Source organism: Hibiscus syriacus, unplaced genomic scaffold, assembly GCF_006381635.1.
Source record: "Hibiscus syriacus cultivar Baekdansim isolate YM2019G1 unplaced genomic scaffold, ASM638163v2 tig00117047_pilon, whole genome shotgun sequence".
Classification (NCBI taxonomy): Eukaryota; Viridiplantae; Streptophyta; class Magnoliopsida; order Malvales; family Malvaceae; genus Hibiscus; species Hibiscus syriacus.
The window spans coordinates 499,617-515,399 of NW_024063537.1; the positions used below are offsets into that span (position 1 = coordinate 499,617).

Below are 15,783 nucleotides of genomic sequence, written 5' to 3' on the forward strand. Positions count from 1 at the left end.
TAATTAAATTTAAACAACTATTATATCGCAATTAATTATTAGAATCAAAATATAATTTATATAAAATTAATTTAAAGATCTAATTATGTCAAATCATCAATAATGAATTATAATACTAAATTTACAAAGCATATCTGAATTAAATTACGGAGATCTCTAAGAAGGTGGTTATGATCTACCAAGAAGATATACTTGTTCTTTTTCATAATAACTCTTTAACAGAGATAAAAAAAATATAAGTTAATCTATTTCTTCGGACCGCTACTACCCTATAAACAAAATATTGAATCAGATAATAAGCATTTATAATTTCGTCTCCTATTAAATTATAAATACAATTTATTATATATACACTCAAAGACGGGATTACATGGGATGTGAGAGGGGAAATTGCCCCTCAACTTTGATCACTAATATTACTGAAATCATTAGTATAATTAAGTCATTGCGCCTCTCGAATTTAACCGATTTAATTATATTTCAGGACCCTTTTAATTTTAAATGAAATTTTGACTTCTTATTTTTTTTGTTTAATTACTATTTAAAAGATTTTAATTTTAAAATTAGTGAAATTAAACTATAATTCATTCAATTTTTATGATTTATTCAATTTTAGATATCTCATTTGTTCAAATTTATTTTCATAATTTAATCTTGGCTTCGTTCGCATCTACACTTTTATTTTCTTAACACTTGTAATAACATCATGTATCCACAAATTACGGATTTTAATCCAACATATATATATATATATATATATATATATATGTTAGGATTCGATGAAGCTCAAATTGACAACCGAAAATTGTCAATACAGGGTGAATTGGTTTTTTGAGTTTAGGGAGTAAGGAGTATAAATGATAGGAAAATTTGCACAATGATTTATAGTGGTTCGACTTCTCAACCAAGTCTACATCCACTACCTAAGCTCATCACTTAGGATTTTCCAACAAATCCACTAATTTGTTCTTTCTTTCTCAAAGATAAAGAGATAACCTTTACAAACTCCCTAGCTTTTCAAAAGTTTAGCTAGAACCAAAACCCCTTTACAAAAAGAAAAGAAAGTAAACAAAGAAACCCCTAAAAGGCAGGTGTTTACAAAATTAAAGCTAAAAAAAACACAAATATTTACAAGAGAAATAAAATAAAGCGTGAAAAACGTTTCTCTTGTGTTTAAATGTTTGGATAGGTGTTGGTAACCTTCTTCAAGTGTCTTGAACTTGTATTTATAGGTTGAAATGTGTTTGTGGCCGTTTCTAGCCGTTGAGGTTGTTTTATATGCTAAATAAAACTGTCCAAGACAAGGAGTATCAGTACTCCTTTAATGAGTATCGGTACTTCATTCATTTGTTATTTTTAAATAAAACTAGCTGTTGGGCCTGACGGTATCGATGCTATGCTCATGGTATCAATACGACTATGTAAAGTAGTATCGATATCCCTTTGGGTAACGATACTTATTTTGTATTCTAGAATTTGGTCAAGCTGGTAGTATTGATACTACCTTGAGAGTATTGATACTTCTCTTACCTTTGGTATCAGTACCACATGAACAATATCGGTACTGTTCATATAGTATCGATACTGTATGAACATTATCGGTACTTAGTACTTTGAAAATCAGTTTTGTTCTCAAATTCTAGTTTACTGAATTTTGAATTATTTTTAAAAACTTTGAACAAATTATGAAATGCCTTCCATGGGACTCGATCTCACGACTTCAAGATTAAGAACTTTGTGCTTTGCCAACTGAGTTGGATGGTCATTTCATATATATATATATATATTATACACTAACATTGTATTATAATTAGCATTTTTACTAATCAACATTTAGCATTTCAACACTTTACTACTTTAAAACATTGGGATATTCTAATGGCGACCGTTGAGGATAAAAAGATAAATGTGGGCCGCCGCCAGTAATCTGTTTTACATGAATAATATTCCAGGCGACGACTTTTCCGATACATTTGACTAATAATATTTATCTCCAATAAATTTTCCACGTCCTACGTAAGATGTAGTAACTCGCCATGCAAGCCCATAAAATGTTAAGAAACTGTTCAATTAGGGGTGGATGTTTTTTGGGGTTAATTGTTTGTTAGGTCCTTCGTAATTTTGAAAGTGGAATTGAGCTTTGACCCCATCTTTCAATTTAAATACTTCTCAGGCCCTCACAGTTTTAATTTAGTAAAATTTCGTATTGACCCTAACTTTCTAGTTTAATTACTTTTTAGATTCTTTCAAAATTTAAAATTAGACCTATGCCCTTAAGTTTTAAATTTTAATTAATAACTTAACAATTAGAATCTAACGTCTTCATTTCATAACTATTACATTTTCCCTTCGAAGAAACCTAGACCTAAGACCTTAATTTTAACCAGAAACTCCATGATTCCTTAAGTAAGATCATGAATTTGAATTTTGACAATTACGGATAGAATAAATTGAATTGAGATATTCGTCATCGTGATAGATCTCTGCAAAACTCGATCTAAATTCATTAATCAATAGATTAGTGAACATTGAGTAGTTAATTAAAAAAATACCAAACCCACATGAATCACACAATACAGAAGTCAAATTTGTAATAATTTGATACCAACGGGGTTGGTTCAAGTGCTGAGCAACTTGATATCATTTAAGCAAGTCTCGAGTTCGAGTCTTTGTGTATGCAGAAAATCTTCGTTAAAACTCACCCACCATAATCATGTGTGCAAATTAAACTGGGTCAATATGAATTAGTCAATGCAAAACTTTGGAAACAGGAAGGAAACAAAACAAAATTGTAATAATTTGGTGGTGTTAGAATTTTGGTGATTTGACAAACAAAGAGACGTGCAGTCTACTAATATCTTAATCAAGGCAATATCCAAACTTTAGTACTAGATTTATGTTGAATACATTGCCCTTTTCGATGAGTGAATTTATAAATGGGTAATTATTTAGTTCCTATATTTTTAATCACCATTCATAAATTGATTTCTATATTTAATATATAAGTTTTATATATTTGAACGGTGATGATAATATGTTGAATAAGTTATTTATTTTTTGTTAAAAAAAACCCATCTGTAGTTTACCAGGTAATCATCCGTAGCCGGATAAGCTTACAAGTCACAGTAAGAATGACGACTTTTCCCTACACTTTTGTCACTAACAATTATCTGATGGAATTTTCCTGGTCCAACGTAAGATACATGAACGCGCCATGCAAGGCAAATACGAATGGATCATATTCGAAAAGTCATCGGCTGCAAAAATTGAAAAACTCGATGATTACAGCCAGGATATGGCAGAAAACAAGGACCAATACAAACTTCATCCAAGTCTAACCCTAAACCCAGAATAGTCTATAAATAGAGCTTCAGCAACAAGCTCTTTTATCATCACCCTTTCTTCTCATTTTCATCTTAAGCTACCTTTCGTTTTCGTTAGGGGAAAAAAATGGAGGCAGTTGCAATGTTTAGAGCTGCTGCTATGGTGATGCTGCTGGCTTTGAGCTTCAGCGCGTGCCAAGGGCAGCTTTCTCCTACTTTTTATGCTGAAACATGCCCCGATGCACTCAGTACCATTCGCACATCCGTCAGATCAGCCATTGCAAGGGAACGTAGAATGGCTGCTTCTCTTATCCGGCTTCATTTCCATGATTGCTTTGTTCAGGTACTTGTGTAATATGTTCATATAAACACGTATGTTACGATAAATTGCATGCATGGTTTGGGTTTTTAATGGCGTATTTCGTGTGGTTTATTCAGGGTTGTGATGCCTCGATCTTACTGGAGGATTCCCCTTCAATCACCAGCGAAAGATTCGTACCACAAAATAACAACTCGGTACGAGGCTTTGAGGTTATCGATCAAGCTAAATCTGCAGTCGAAAACGTTTGCCCTGGAGTTGTGTCTTGTGCTGATATTCTCGCGGTTGCTGCCAGGGATGCCTCTGAATACGTGAGTCATTGCTATCTGCTACATACATACATACATATAATTATATAAATATATGTGTGTATATATACTGATTTAAGATATATATATATATATATATATATATATATATATATATATTCAGGTAGGTGGTCCATTGTGGACAGTGAATCTTGGAAGAAGAGACTCCACCACTGCAAGCCCGAGTCTAGCCACCAGAGACCTTCCCCGTTTCACAGACGGTCTTCAAAGGCTTATCGATCTGTTCGAAACCAAGGGCCTGAATGAAAGAGACATGGTTGCTCTGTCAGGTTCTCACACCATCGGACAAGCTCGATGCGCTACATTCCGGGGTAGGATATACAGTAACGACAGCGACATCGATGCCGGTTTCGCCGCAACACGTAGACGTAACTGTCCGGCTACCGACGGCGACGGGAATCTGGCACCGCTCGATTTGGTGACACCGAATTCCTTCGACAACAACTACTTCAGGAACCTGTTGCAGAGGAGGGGTCTTCTGCAGTCGGATCAAGTACTGTTCAGCGGTGGTTCCTCGGATAGCATAGTGAACGAGTACAGCCGGAACCCTTCGACTTTCAGCTCAGATTTCGCTTCCGCCATGGTCAAGATGGGAGATATCGAACCTCTAACGGGTTCAGCTGGGATAATAAGGAGGATTTGCAGCCGTGTTAACTAGTTTGATGCTAGTCTTATATGTTTATCTCTATGATTATGTGTTTCCCTCAAATCGTTTCAAGTGTACTGTAGTTGCTGTAATCCTTCAATAAATTTTAATGGCATGTCTTCAACAAAAATATTGGCATGCAAATCTGTAAAATATTATTTGATAAATAAATTATGTAAAATATTTTTTTAACAACGGCAATTTGATTTCATACAAAATTATAAAAAAAATATTAAATTCAAAGGCACGAAGAAAAATAAAACCTTCCGTTGAGAATGATGATCAACATAAAAAATAATCCATTTACTATCATAATTTTTTTGTCTATGTCGAATGAAACACTTTACGTAAAGAGGATTTAACTATATATAACCACCGATAAATCAATCAAAAAATAGATATTGTGATGGTTTTTGTGTAAACACCAAAACAATCACAAATATATACAAAATAATCACATCAATATATTTTTCATGTCATTTATACACATGAATTTATTTTTACATCAACTTATTCATTAAAGTGACACATGAATTAAAAATAGTTATCTCAAAAGGTTTTTCCACGTTCAATACAATTACAAAGTAACACACGCCATGCAAGCCAAATACGAACGCGTCATATTTATAAAGTCAGCGGCTGCGGAATTGAAAAATTCGTTAAGTACAACCATGATACGGCGGAAAACGGTGACCAAAAGCCTAACCCTTTCCAAAATACTCTTTAAATAGAGCTCCAGCTAGCAACCACCTCTTTCGTCATCAACTCTGCCTTCTCGTTTCAACTTAGCCAGCTTTCGTTTTCGTTAGTGAAAAAAATAAATTAAAATGGTGGCCTCTGCAATGTTTAGAGCCGCTGCAATGGCGATGGTGCTGGCTTTGAGCTTCAGCACGTGCCAAGCACAGCTTTCTTCTACGTTTTACGCCGAAAGATGCCCGAATGGACTCAGTACCATTCGCACATCCATCAGATCAGCCATTTTAAGAGAACGTAGAATGTCTGCCTCTCTTATTCGACTTCATTTCCAATGATTGCTTTGTTCAGGTACTTGCGTAATTATATGTTCATATATACACGTATGTTACGATAAATTGCATGCATGGTTTGTATTTAATGGATTGCTTCCGTTGGTTTATCCAGGGCTGTGATGCTTAGATCTTACTTGACAATTCCCCTTCGATAACCAGCGAGAAGTTTGTGATTCAAAATAATAACTCGGTACGAGGGTTTGAGGTTATCGATCAGGCTAAATCTGCAGTCGAAAATGTTTGCCCTGGAGTCGTATCTTGTGCTGATATTCTCGCAGTTGCTTCCAGAGATGCCTCTGAATACGTAAGTCATAGCTACATACAATGATACAAACATAAATATACAAATATCTTAAGTGATTGAAATATCTATTGAAACAATTCAGGTAGGTGGTCTATCGTGGACAGTGAGACTTGGAAGAAGAGACTCCACCGATGCAAGCGCGAGTTTGGCAAGCAGAGACCTCCCTCGTTTCACAGCTGATCTTCGGAGCCTTATCGATCTATTCGAAAACAAGGGCCTCACAGAAAGAGACATGGTTGCTTTGTCAGGTTTGTTCACCAAAATCCTAGAAAAAACACTTCCATTTTCTTAGTAAACAAACACTGATAAGTACTGAGGTTATAAGTGAAACCATGTCCGCAGGTTCTCACACCATAGGACAAGCTCAATGCGTAACGTTCCGGGACAGAATATACAGCAACGGGAGCGACACCGACGCCGGGTTTGCCAGCACACGGAGACAAAATTGTTCGGCTACTTCCCCCGACGGCAATGGGAATCTGGCACCGCTCGATTTGGTGACACCGAATTCCTTTGAAAACAACTACTTCAGGAACCTGTTGCAGAGGAGGGGTCTTCTGCAGTCGGATCAAGCGCTGTTCAGCGGTGGATCCACAGATAGCATAGTGAACGAGTACAGCAGGAACCCTTCAACTTTCAGCTCCGATTTCGCTTCCGCTATGGTCAAGATGGGAGACATCGAGCCTTTAACGGGTTCAGCTGGGATAATAAGAAGGATTTGCAGCCGTGTTAACTAGTTTCTTTCATTATGTGTTTTCTTCCATATTTTCTTTCGAGTGTAAAGTAGTTGCTGTAATACTTCTTTCCGATACGTGTGCATGGCCTCGATATAAAGGATTTGTTTACTTCTTTATATGTTATTTTTTTTTTCATTTTGAAAATATGTATCTATCACTTTTTTTTTGAAAGATGAGTAATTTGTATTGAAAATATACAAGGTACACCACCCCATGAACCTCATTAAAAAACCTCCCTAAACCTATTTGGAGGAAAAAGAGTGTACCATGAGGTGGAATAAAACGAAAGCCAAAGCTCTCAATTACATCAAACAATAAAGCAATCCAATCTGACCCTCAAAATAATGCTACCCATGCTACAAAGGAACTACAATGTCTTAAACAGACTACCAAGAAACATCAAGCCTGAAGAGAAGCAATAAGCTTCAAACGAGGAACTACAACCATCCATAATGGAACACATGTGGAAAGACAGCAGAAACAACTAGCCACAAAAACTCATGCGTCAAGGACTTAAGCAAAACACCACAAATACAACATAAAAAGAAAAACCTCGGACTTCACTGACCACACAATGATCTGGCGGGACTCCAGACTACAAATCCAGTAGCTCCAGAACGAACAACCAGAAGAATAAAATGATGGAGCCATTATTGCTATAGCAACGAGGAGAACCCAACATCTACGAAAGCCTCCAAAACTTGAAGAAAGGATTACTCAACGAACATCAATAAATCAATCATTAACACCACGAACAGACCGCATCACCTCAACCTATTAAGAGAGTAAAGAAATTGGCTCAACCAATCTAATACCTCTGAAAAGACCGTCCCCGACAATCGCGCACCAAACTCCAAAAAAATCTAATGATTGGAGAACGACGACTAACTACCGAAGAATTTTCTCACTTATCAACGTAAGCAGTCTATATTTTCTTCAAATCCGAATCTGACAGAGAACTATCAGATAATTCAGAGGAATTAAGATCAGGTTTCAACAAATTTAATCTCTTCAATGCTCGATCTCTTCTATTTTTCTCAGCTTTCGAAAGAACTTTCTCCTGAATATCCAATAAAGAGCCAAATTTCATATACTTCCTTTTAATTCTATTGGTCATCATCTCATTACTTAGATTGATGGAACCAACCTTGGGCTGGCATAGAACCAAACTCCCGCTACTAACATCTAAGGCCCTATTCGATAGACCAACAGCAGACCCTGTTGGATCATAAACTTGATCCATTATGGGAACCTAAACCCAAACCCAAACTAAATTGATATCATTGCTTACATCATTTAATTAAAGATGTCATTGCTTACATCATTTACGTAATGATGTCATTGCTTACATCAATTTAGTTAGGTGAGAGTTAGATATTTGTTGAATTTGTAATGGTTTAAATTAGTTTATTTGTGTGGTGTAGGATTGTTCTTGAGTAGTATAAATACCCCTTCCCATTTTAGTTTTAAGTATCAAGAAAAATTAAGAGCTTCTAAGTGAGTGAAGAAGCAAAGTCTTATAAGAGTGAGTTGTAGTTCTTGTTTTTGAGTGAGAGTGCTCTTGTAATATTTGTTTGAGTTTCAATAAAAGTTGTTTGTGTGAGTGTTTTATTTCCAACAAAGTGGTATCAGAGCCAGGTTGGAAAGATCGAAGGTCTCGACGAGATGAATCTGACGCCGCCAGAATTTTCTCAATCTGAGTTCTGACGCACCGCCACGCACCGTCGGAAGACTACTGCCAAAAAATTGAGTTGAGTCGAGTCAGCCGAGTTTGAGCCCTTGACCGAGTTGTCCAAGTCCCTCCCAAGGTTTTTTCGGCGTTCCGGATTCATTCGTTCAATCGGATTTTACAAAATCTCATTATATTGAGAGATATGGAAAATGGTATGGCACCATTCCAAGTTCCGACACTCAACAACAACAACTACGACAATTGGAGTATCAAAATGAAGGCACTTCTTGGATCACAAGATGTGTGGGATATCATAGAGAAAGGCTATAACGAGCCTGCGGATGATGATGCTTTTGCTACTCTTACACCAGATCAAACGAAAACTTTGAAGGATTCAAGAAAGAGAGACAAGAATGCTCTCTACCTCATCTATCAAGCATTAGATGATGATGGTTTTTAAAAGATTTCAAGTGCAAGCTCTAGCAAGGAAGCGTGGGAGAAGCTGCAAACCTCTTACAAAGGATCTGAACAAATGAAGAAGGTTCGTCTCCAAACATTAAGAGGTGAATTCGAATCCTTAAACATGAAAGCATCTGAGTCTATTTCAGATTATTTCTCAAGAGTAGTAGCTGTTTCTAATCAATTAAAAAGAAATGGTGAAAAGTTAGACGATGTGAGGATAATAGAGAAGATACTCCGTTCGTTGGATCCCAAATTTGAACACATCGTCGTGACGATTGAAGAAACTAAAGACTTGGAAGAAATGAAGATCGAGCAGCTCCAAGGATCATTGCAAGCATACGAAGAGAAGCATAAGAAGAAGCATGAGTTTACTGAGCAACTCCTCAAGCTGCAACTCAAGGATATGCATGAGAGCCAACACAATGATAGAAAACCAACGTGGCCAAGGTAGAGATAGAGGCCATGGACGAGGTGGAAGTCGAGGTCATGGACGAGGCTGGAATTACAACAATAACAATTCCAACAACAACTATGAGAAAGGAGAAAGCTCAACACGAGGCCGTGGAAGAATTAATCCAAACTCAAAGTATGACAAATCTCAAATTCGATGTTATAATTGTCAAAAATCTGGGCATTATGCTTCAGAATGTAGAGTTCCCAACAACAAAATTGAGGAGAAGGCCAATTACATGGAGGAAAAGACAGATGGCAAAGAAACTCTTCTTCTAGCACGAAAGGAAACTGATGGTGGCCAAGCAAATTCCTGGTATCTTGACAGTGGTGCAAGCAATCACATGTGTGGAAGGAAAGACATGTTTGTGGAGCTAGACGAGTCAGTAAGCAGAAATGTTTTGTTTGGAGATGATTCCACAATAGCAGTGAAAGGGAGAGGTAACATTCTTATCCGTTTGAAAGATGGGAGACATCAATTTATTTCAAATGTCTACTATGTGCCCAATATGAAAAGTAACATTTTAAGTTTAGGGCAACTGGTAGAGAAATGTTATGATATTCATGTGAATAATTATAATCTTTCTATAAAAGATGATAAGAATAACTTCATTGCTAAAGTGCCGATGTCAAAGAATAGAATGTTCTTGATCAACATACAAAATGATGTTGCAAAGTGCCTGAAAGCTTGCTACAAAGATGCATCATGGCTTTGGCATCTTCGATTTGGGCATCTCAATTTTGGAGGTCTAGAGCTGTTATCTAAGAAGGAGATGGTGAAGGGACTACCTCACATCAACCATCCTGACCAGCTTTGTGAAGGGTGTCTAGTCGGGAAACAATTCAGGAAAAGCTTTCTAAAGGAGTCAGAGACAAGAGCTAAGAAGCCACTTGAGCTCATTCATACTGATGTGTGTGGACCGATCAAGCCAAGCTCTCTCGGTAACAGTAACTATTTTCTTCTCTTCATTGATGATTTTTCAAGAAAAACCTGGGTATATTTCTTGAAACAGAAGTCAGAAGTTTTTGAAGTCTTCAAGAAGTTCAAAGCAGCAGTGGAGAGAGAAAGTGGTAGAAAGATCAAAGTCATGAGATCCGATCGAGGTGGAGAATTTACTTCCAGGGAGTTTCAAGAGTTCTGTGAAGCAAATGGAATTCGTCGACCAATGACAATTCCTAGATCCCCCCAGCAAAATGGTGTGGCAGAAAGAAAGAACAGAACAATCCTCGACATGGCACGAAGCATGCTCAAAAGCAAGAAACTACCCAAAGAATTTTGGGCGGAAGCAGTATCGTGTGCAGTCTACTTGTCAAACCGATCTCCAACAAGAAGTGTATGGGGAAAGACATCACAAGAGGCATGGAGTGGAAGAAAGCCTGGCATTTCCCACTTGAGAACCTTTGGAAGTATAGCCCATGTTCACGTACCATACGAGAGAAGAACGAAGCTTGATGATAAAAGCGAGAGTTTTATCTTCATCGGCTATGATGCTAATTCGAAGGGCTACAAGTTGTACAATCCAGACAATAAGAAGTTTGTGATTAGTCGAGATGTGGTCTTCAACGAAGAAGAAGAATGGGATTTTAACTCTCATACAGATGACTTCAATTTCTTTCCTCAGTTTAAAGAAGATGAGCAGACAATGAGGGAACAACTAGATGAATCTCAACAAGAGCTTGCAACTCCACCCACTTCACCAACATCAACCACTCAAGGAGACTCATCATCTTCGTCATCGTCAAGTGGGAGTCAAAGTGAAAGAGTTGTGCAACGCACAAGAAGCCTTAGAGATCTCTATGAGGTAACTGAATGACAAGATAATCTTACATTATTTTGTCTGTTTGCCGATTGTGAACCAGTGAGCTTTCAAGAAGCGGTACAAGAAAAGAAATGGAGAGATGCGATGGATGAAGAAATCAAGGCCATCGAGAAGAATGACACATGTGAACTTACCTCACTTCCCAAGGGACATAAGGCGATAGGTGTCAAATGGGTGTACAAAACAAAGCAAAACGCCAAAGGAGAGATTGAAAGGCACAAGGCGAGGCTAGTTGCTAAAGGCTATAGTTAAAAGGCTAGAATTGACTATGATGAAGTATTTGCTCCTGTTGCTCGATTGGAGACTATCAGACTAATCATTTCTTTGGCAGCTCAAAACAAGTGGAAGATACAACAGATGGATGTAAAGTCTGCCTTCCTAAATGGAGTTCTTGAAGAGGAACTTTACATTCAGCAACCATCAGGCTATGAAGTCAAAGGGCATTGAAGACAAGGTGTTGAAGTTGAAGAAGGCTCTTTACGGGCTAAAACAAGCACCAAGGGCATGGAATAGCCGAATCGACAAGTACTTCCAAGAGAATGGCTTCAACAAATGTCCCTACGAGCATGCTCTATATAACAAGATCAAAGATGAAGATATTTTGATCGTGTGCCTCTATGTGGACGATTTGATCTTCACTGGAAGTAACCCAAGCATGTTTAATGAATTCAAGGATGTGATGATGAAAGAATTCGAGATGACAAACATGAGGCTCATGGCGTACTACCTTGGCATTGAAGTTAAGCAAAAAAATGATGGAATTTTCATTTCACAGGAAAGCTATGCAAAGGAGATACTGAAGAAGTTCAAGAATGGAGAACTGTAAGCCAATAAGCACACCGGCAGAATACGGGATCAAGATGACCAAACATGAAGAAGGCGAAAGTGTAGATCCAACATTCTTCAAAAGTTTGGTAGGAAGTCTACGCTATCTAACTTGCACGAGACCCGATATTCTTCATGCAGTTGGATTGGTTAGTCGCTACATGGAATCTCCAACAACCACCCATTTTAAAGCCGCAAAGAGAATTCTTCGCTATCTGAAAGGTACAATTGACTTTGGCTTGTTCTATTCAGTTTCTAATGATTACAAGCTTGTTGGATATAGCGACAGTGATTGGGGTGGAGACATAGATAATCGAATGAGCACTACTGGATTCGTATTTTTCATGGGAGATATTGTGGTCACATGGATGTCAAAGAAACAACCGATTGTCACATTGTCCACTTGTAAAGCGGAATATGTTGCTGCTACCTCATGTGTTTGTCATGCAATTTGGCTTAGAAATCTATTGAAGGAGATTGGTTTGATACAAGAAAAGCCTACCAAGGTTTGTGTCGACAACAAGTCAGCCATTGCCTTAGCGAAGAATCCAGTATTCCATGATCGAAGCAAGCACATTGATATTCGCTACCACTATATAAGGGAGTGTGTTGCAAGAAAAGATGTGGAAGTTGAATACGTGAAGTCACAAGATCAAGTTACTGATATTTTTATCAAGCCACTGACCAACGAAGACTTCTTAAGATTAAGGAACCTACTAGGGGTCACGAGATCAAGTTGAAGGGGGGTGTTGGATCATAAACTTGATCCATTATGGGAGCCTAAACCCAAACCCAAACTAAATTGATATCATTACTTACATCATTTAATTAAAGATGTCATTGCTTACATCATTTAAGTAATGATGTCATTGCTTACATCAATTTAGTTAGGTGAGAGTTAAATATTTGTTGAATTTGTAATGATTTAAATTAGTTTATTTGTGTGGTGTAGGATTGTTCTTGAGTAGTATAAATATCACTTCCCATTTTAGTTTTAAGTATCAAGAAAAATTAAGAGCTTATAAGTGAGTGAAGAATCAAAGTCTTATAAGAGTGAGTTGTAGTTCTTATTTTTGAGTGAGAGTGTTCTTGTAATATTTGTTTGAGTTTCAATAAAAGTTGTTTGTGTGAATGTTTTATTTCCAACAGACCAAAGCTGCTCATCGATCCCATTACCTTCCAAAGCTGCGCACGATTCCCCGACAGCGCCCGCTTGCGCCCCACTAGCCTTCTCCAAAATATTGTTTAAACCATTCGTCTGACACAACGAAAAACACGGTGGTTCCCCCACTACGTATTGTCTTGGAGACAAAAACCAAACGCCCCATATACATCACCTTTGTCAATTTAAAATTAATATGTTTATGCAAGTCTTTTATATAATTTATTTTTGGTTAATTCATAGTTTTATTTTGATTTTTTTTCATCTCTTATTGATTTTTTAAAAATTCAAAATATTTAAATTTTGAACATGATTATTTTAAATATTTTAAACAAATACATTTTATAAAATACATTTTTTATATTTTTATCAATAATAAATTTTAAATAGTGAAGAATCAAAGTTGAAAAATAATAAAAACGATACATGTTAAATTTAAAATAAGTTAAAATATTTAATTGATTATTTTATTTTAAAATGATAATCTTTAAATATATAATTTTAAAATTGTTGATATTCAAAATGTTTAATCTAATTGGTAGAGAAATCATATTGATTCCATAATTTATATATTCAAAAATAAAAAAAAATTACAATAAATATTTACAATCACAGTCGTAAATTAAATACGTAATTAGAAAAAAATTTATAACCATTAAAACAAAACTAGTAACTTAAGATTACATAAGGACAGTATAAAGAAATATTAAATTTAACCAAGAAACTCGAACAAAAATACATATAAACAAATCTGATCGTATGGACAAACGAACTATAGTAACTTAAGATTACATAAGAACAGTATAAAGAAATATTAAATTTAACCAAGAAACTCGAACAAAAATACATATAAACAAATCTGATTGTATGAACAAACAAACTACAAAAGAGAATCAAACTATTAAAAAACCATCGACAAATCATATATTAAACTCAAACGACGTAAAAAATTATTCATAAATATAAATCGAGTATACAAATTCAACATAAGAGTCTATAGCAATAATATCATAAGATTCCAATAAATATATACATGGATTTAAAAGTAGGTTGTCCTTGAAAAAACAAAAAAGGTGACCTTTAATAGTCAGCAACGAGCAAAGGCTTGGTGAGGATGATCATCATTGTTCAACACTGCTTGTACGATGGGTTCGCTTTCGTCAATTTCTTCCGCCCGATCCTGTAAATATTTTTACGTGGCGAAAATCGTGTGTTTTTGCAATAAAGACTTACAATGGAAGAAAATATGAAACGTCAGATCAGAGCTCTATGAGTAGGGAAATGGTTGTCCTTTAAAAGATTAAAAAGGAAAAAGCAAAAGGATTCGAGGAGACTTTTATAGTCAGCAAAAGCGAGGACCAGAGGATACGATAAGAACCATTTTCCTTTTCTTCTTTTTTAAGGTTTCTTCAATATCATTTGAAGATATAAAGTCTAAGACACTGGTGAAAGCGTTAAGCGCAGCTTGATAATGTATGTTAATGCCTGATAAACATTCTTCTATTCTTTCTTTGGTGCTAAGAAACCCAGCACTCTTGTTTTGTTTTGTTTTTCTGTGGGTTTCTAACTTTGTTTGTTTACAACAGATATTCAGAGGAAAAGATTGGTCGTAAAGATTCAAGTGAGCAGACTGCATCGACTAAAAAAATTATGGGATTCATTGATACCGTGTTTCAATGGACCCTTGAAGACATCTTCAATGATGATCTTTATAAGGGTCAGGTGGGTTTGCTTTGCTCTCTTTCGTGATTCTCATCATCATATTTGAATCTTTGATGTTCTTCGTTTGTTAGACATTATTTGTGGGGTTATTTTGCAGTTTCTGGAATATCTTACTCTTTAATGGAAGTTGACACTCTCTCTTAAATATTTAAACTTAGCTGTACCAGTTTACTGGAATATGTGCTTTTGTATGTAGTTTTTACTAGCCAAAAGTGGCATATTGCTTACCTAGGTAGTGGATCAGAATATTACTAGTAACAAATTTTGTAACTTCTTCTTCCCTCTTAATTATTAGTCTGTTGACTGTTATAAATGAAAAATTTGATTTGTTTAATTTGATCTTGATTGCTAGATGGAGAAGATTCCAGCTTCGTTTCAGTCGGTGGAACAATATTTTGGGGCCTATCTTTTGCCTTTATTTGAAGAGACACGAGCTGATATGTGTTCGTCTATGGAAATTATAGATAGAGCACCATATGCTGAAGTGACTTATCTTAATGAGGCGAAATCGCATGGGGCATCTTTGTTTGATGTGAATGTTGATTACAGGAGGAACAGGTTCAGTGATCATGAGAAGGATCCGTATAAAACATTTGATGTGAATGTTGATTACTGGAGAAACAGGTTCAGTGATCATGAGAAGGAGCCGTATAAAACGTTGCCGGGAGATATTTTAATCATATCTGATGTGAAACCTGAAACTGCTTCTGATTTACAAAGGGTTGGAAAAACATGGATTTTTTCCCTGGTCTCGTATATTCCAAATGATGACTATGAGGGTGATAATGGAGATAATAGCTCAACTGTGTCCTTCGAAGTTAAAACACTGGAAGATGTTTTTTATGAGATGCCGAAATCACTATATGTTGTTCAAGTGACAAATGTAACCACATCTAGACGAATATGGAATGCACTGCACATGCAGAGAAACTTGGCCATTATCAGTGAGGTTTTGCACACTGATTCTGTGGTATGCTATTATCA

The 15,783-nt window shown here is 36.2% G+C and overlaps 2 protein-coding genes and 1 pseudogene across 2 annotated transcripts in view; all 3 read left to right on the forward strand.

The window, feature by feature from the left end:
* Nucleotides 1–3,401: 3,401 nt before the first annotated feature.
* On the forward strand, nt 3,402–6,750 carry LOC120197129 (peroxidase 4-like). Its single transcript, XM_039198742.1, has 4 exons — nt 3,402–3,666; nt 3,762–3,953; nt 4,075–4,690; nt 6,720–6,750. Exons 1-3 carry the CDS (start codon nt 3,451–3,453, stop codon nt 4,627–4,629), a joined length of 963 nt encoding a protein of 320 aa, XP_039054673.1. The 5' UTR covers nt 3,402–3,450; the 3' UTR covers nt 4,630–4,690; nt 6,720–6,750.
* LOC120197130 lies at nt 5,378–6,712 on the forward strand (annotated as a pseudogene).
* Nucleotides 6,751–14,712: 7,962 nt separating the features above from the next.
* Nucleotides 14,713–15,783, forward strand: part of LOC120197159 — a 33,876-nt gene continuing 32,805 nt past the window's right edge. Inside the window, exons 1-2 of the mRNA XM_039198761.1 lie at nt 14,713–14,799; nt 15,152–15,769. Coding sequence (XP_039054692.1) covers nt 14,728–14,799; nt 15,152–15,769 — 690 coding nt within the window. The 5' untranslated portion in view covers nt 14,713–14,727. The remainder of the gene's footprint in view (nt 14,800–15,151; nt 15,770–15,783) is intronic.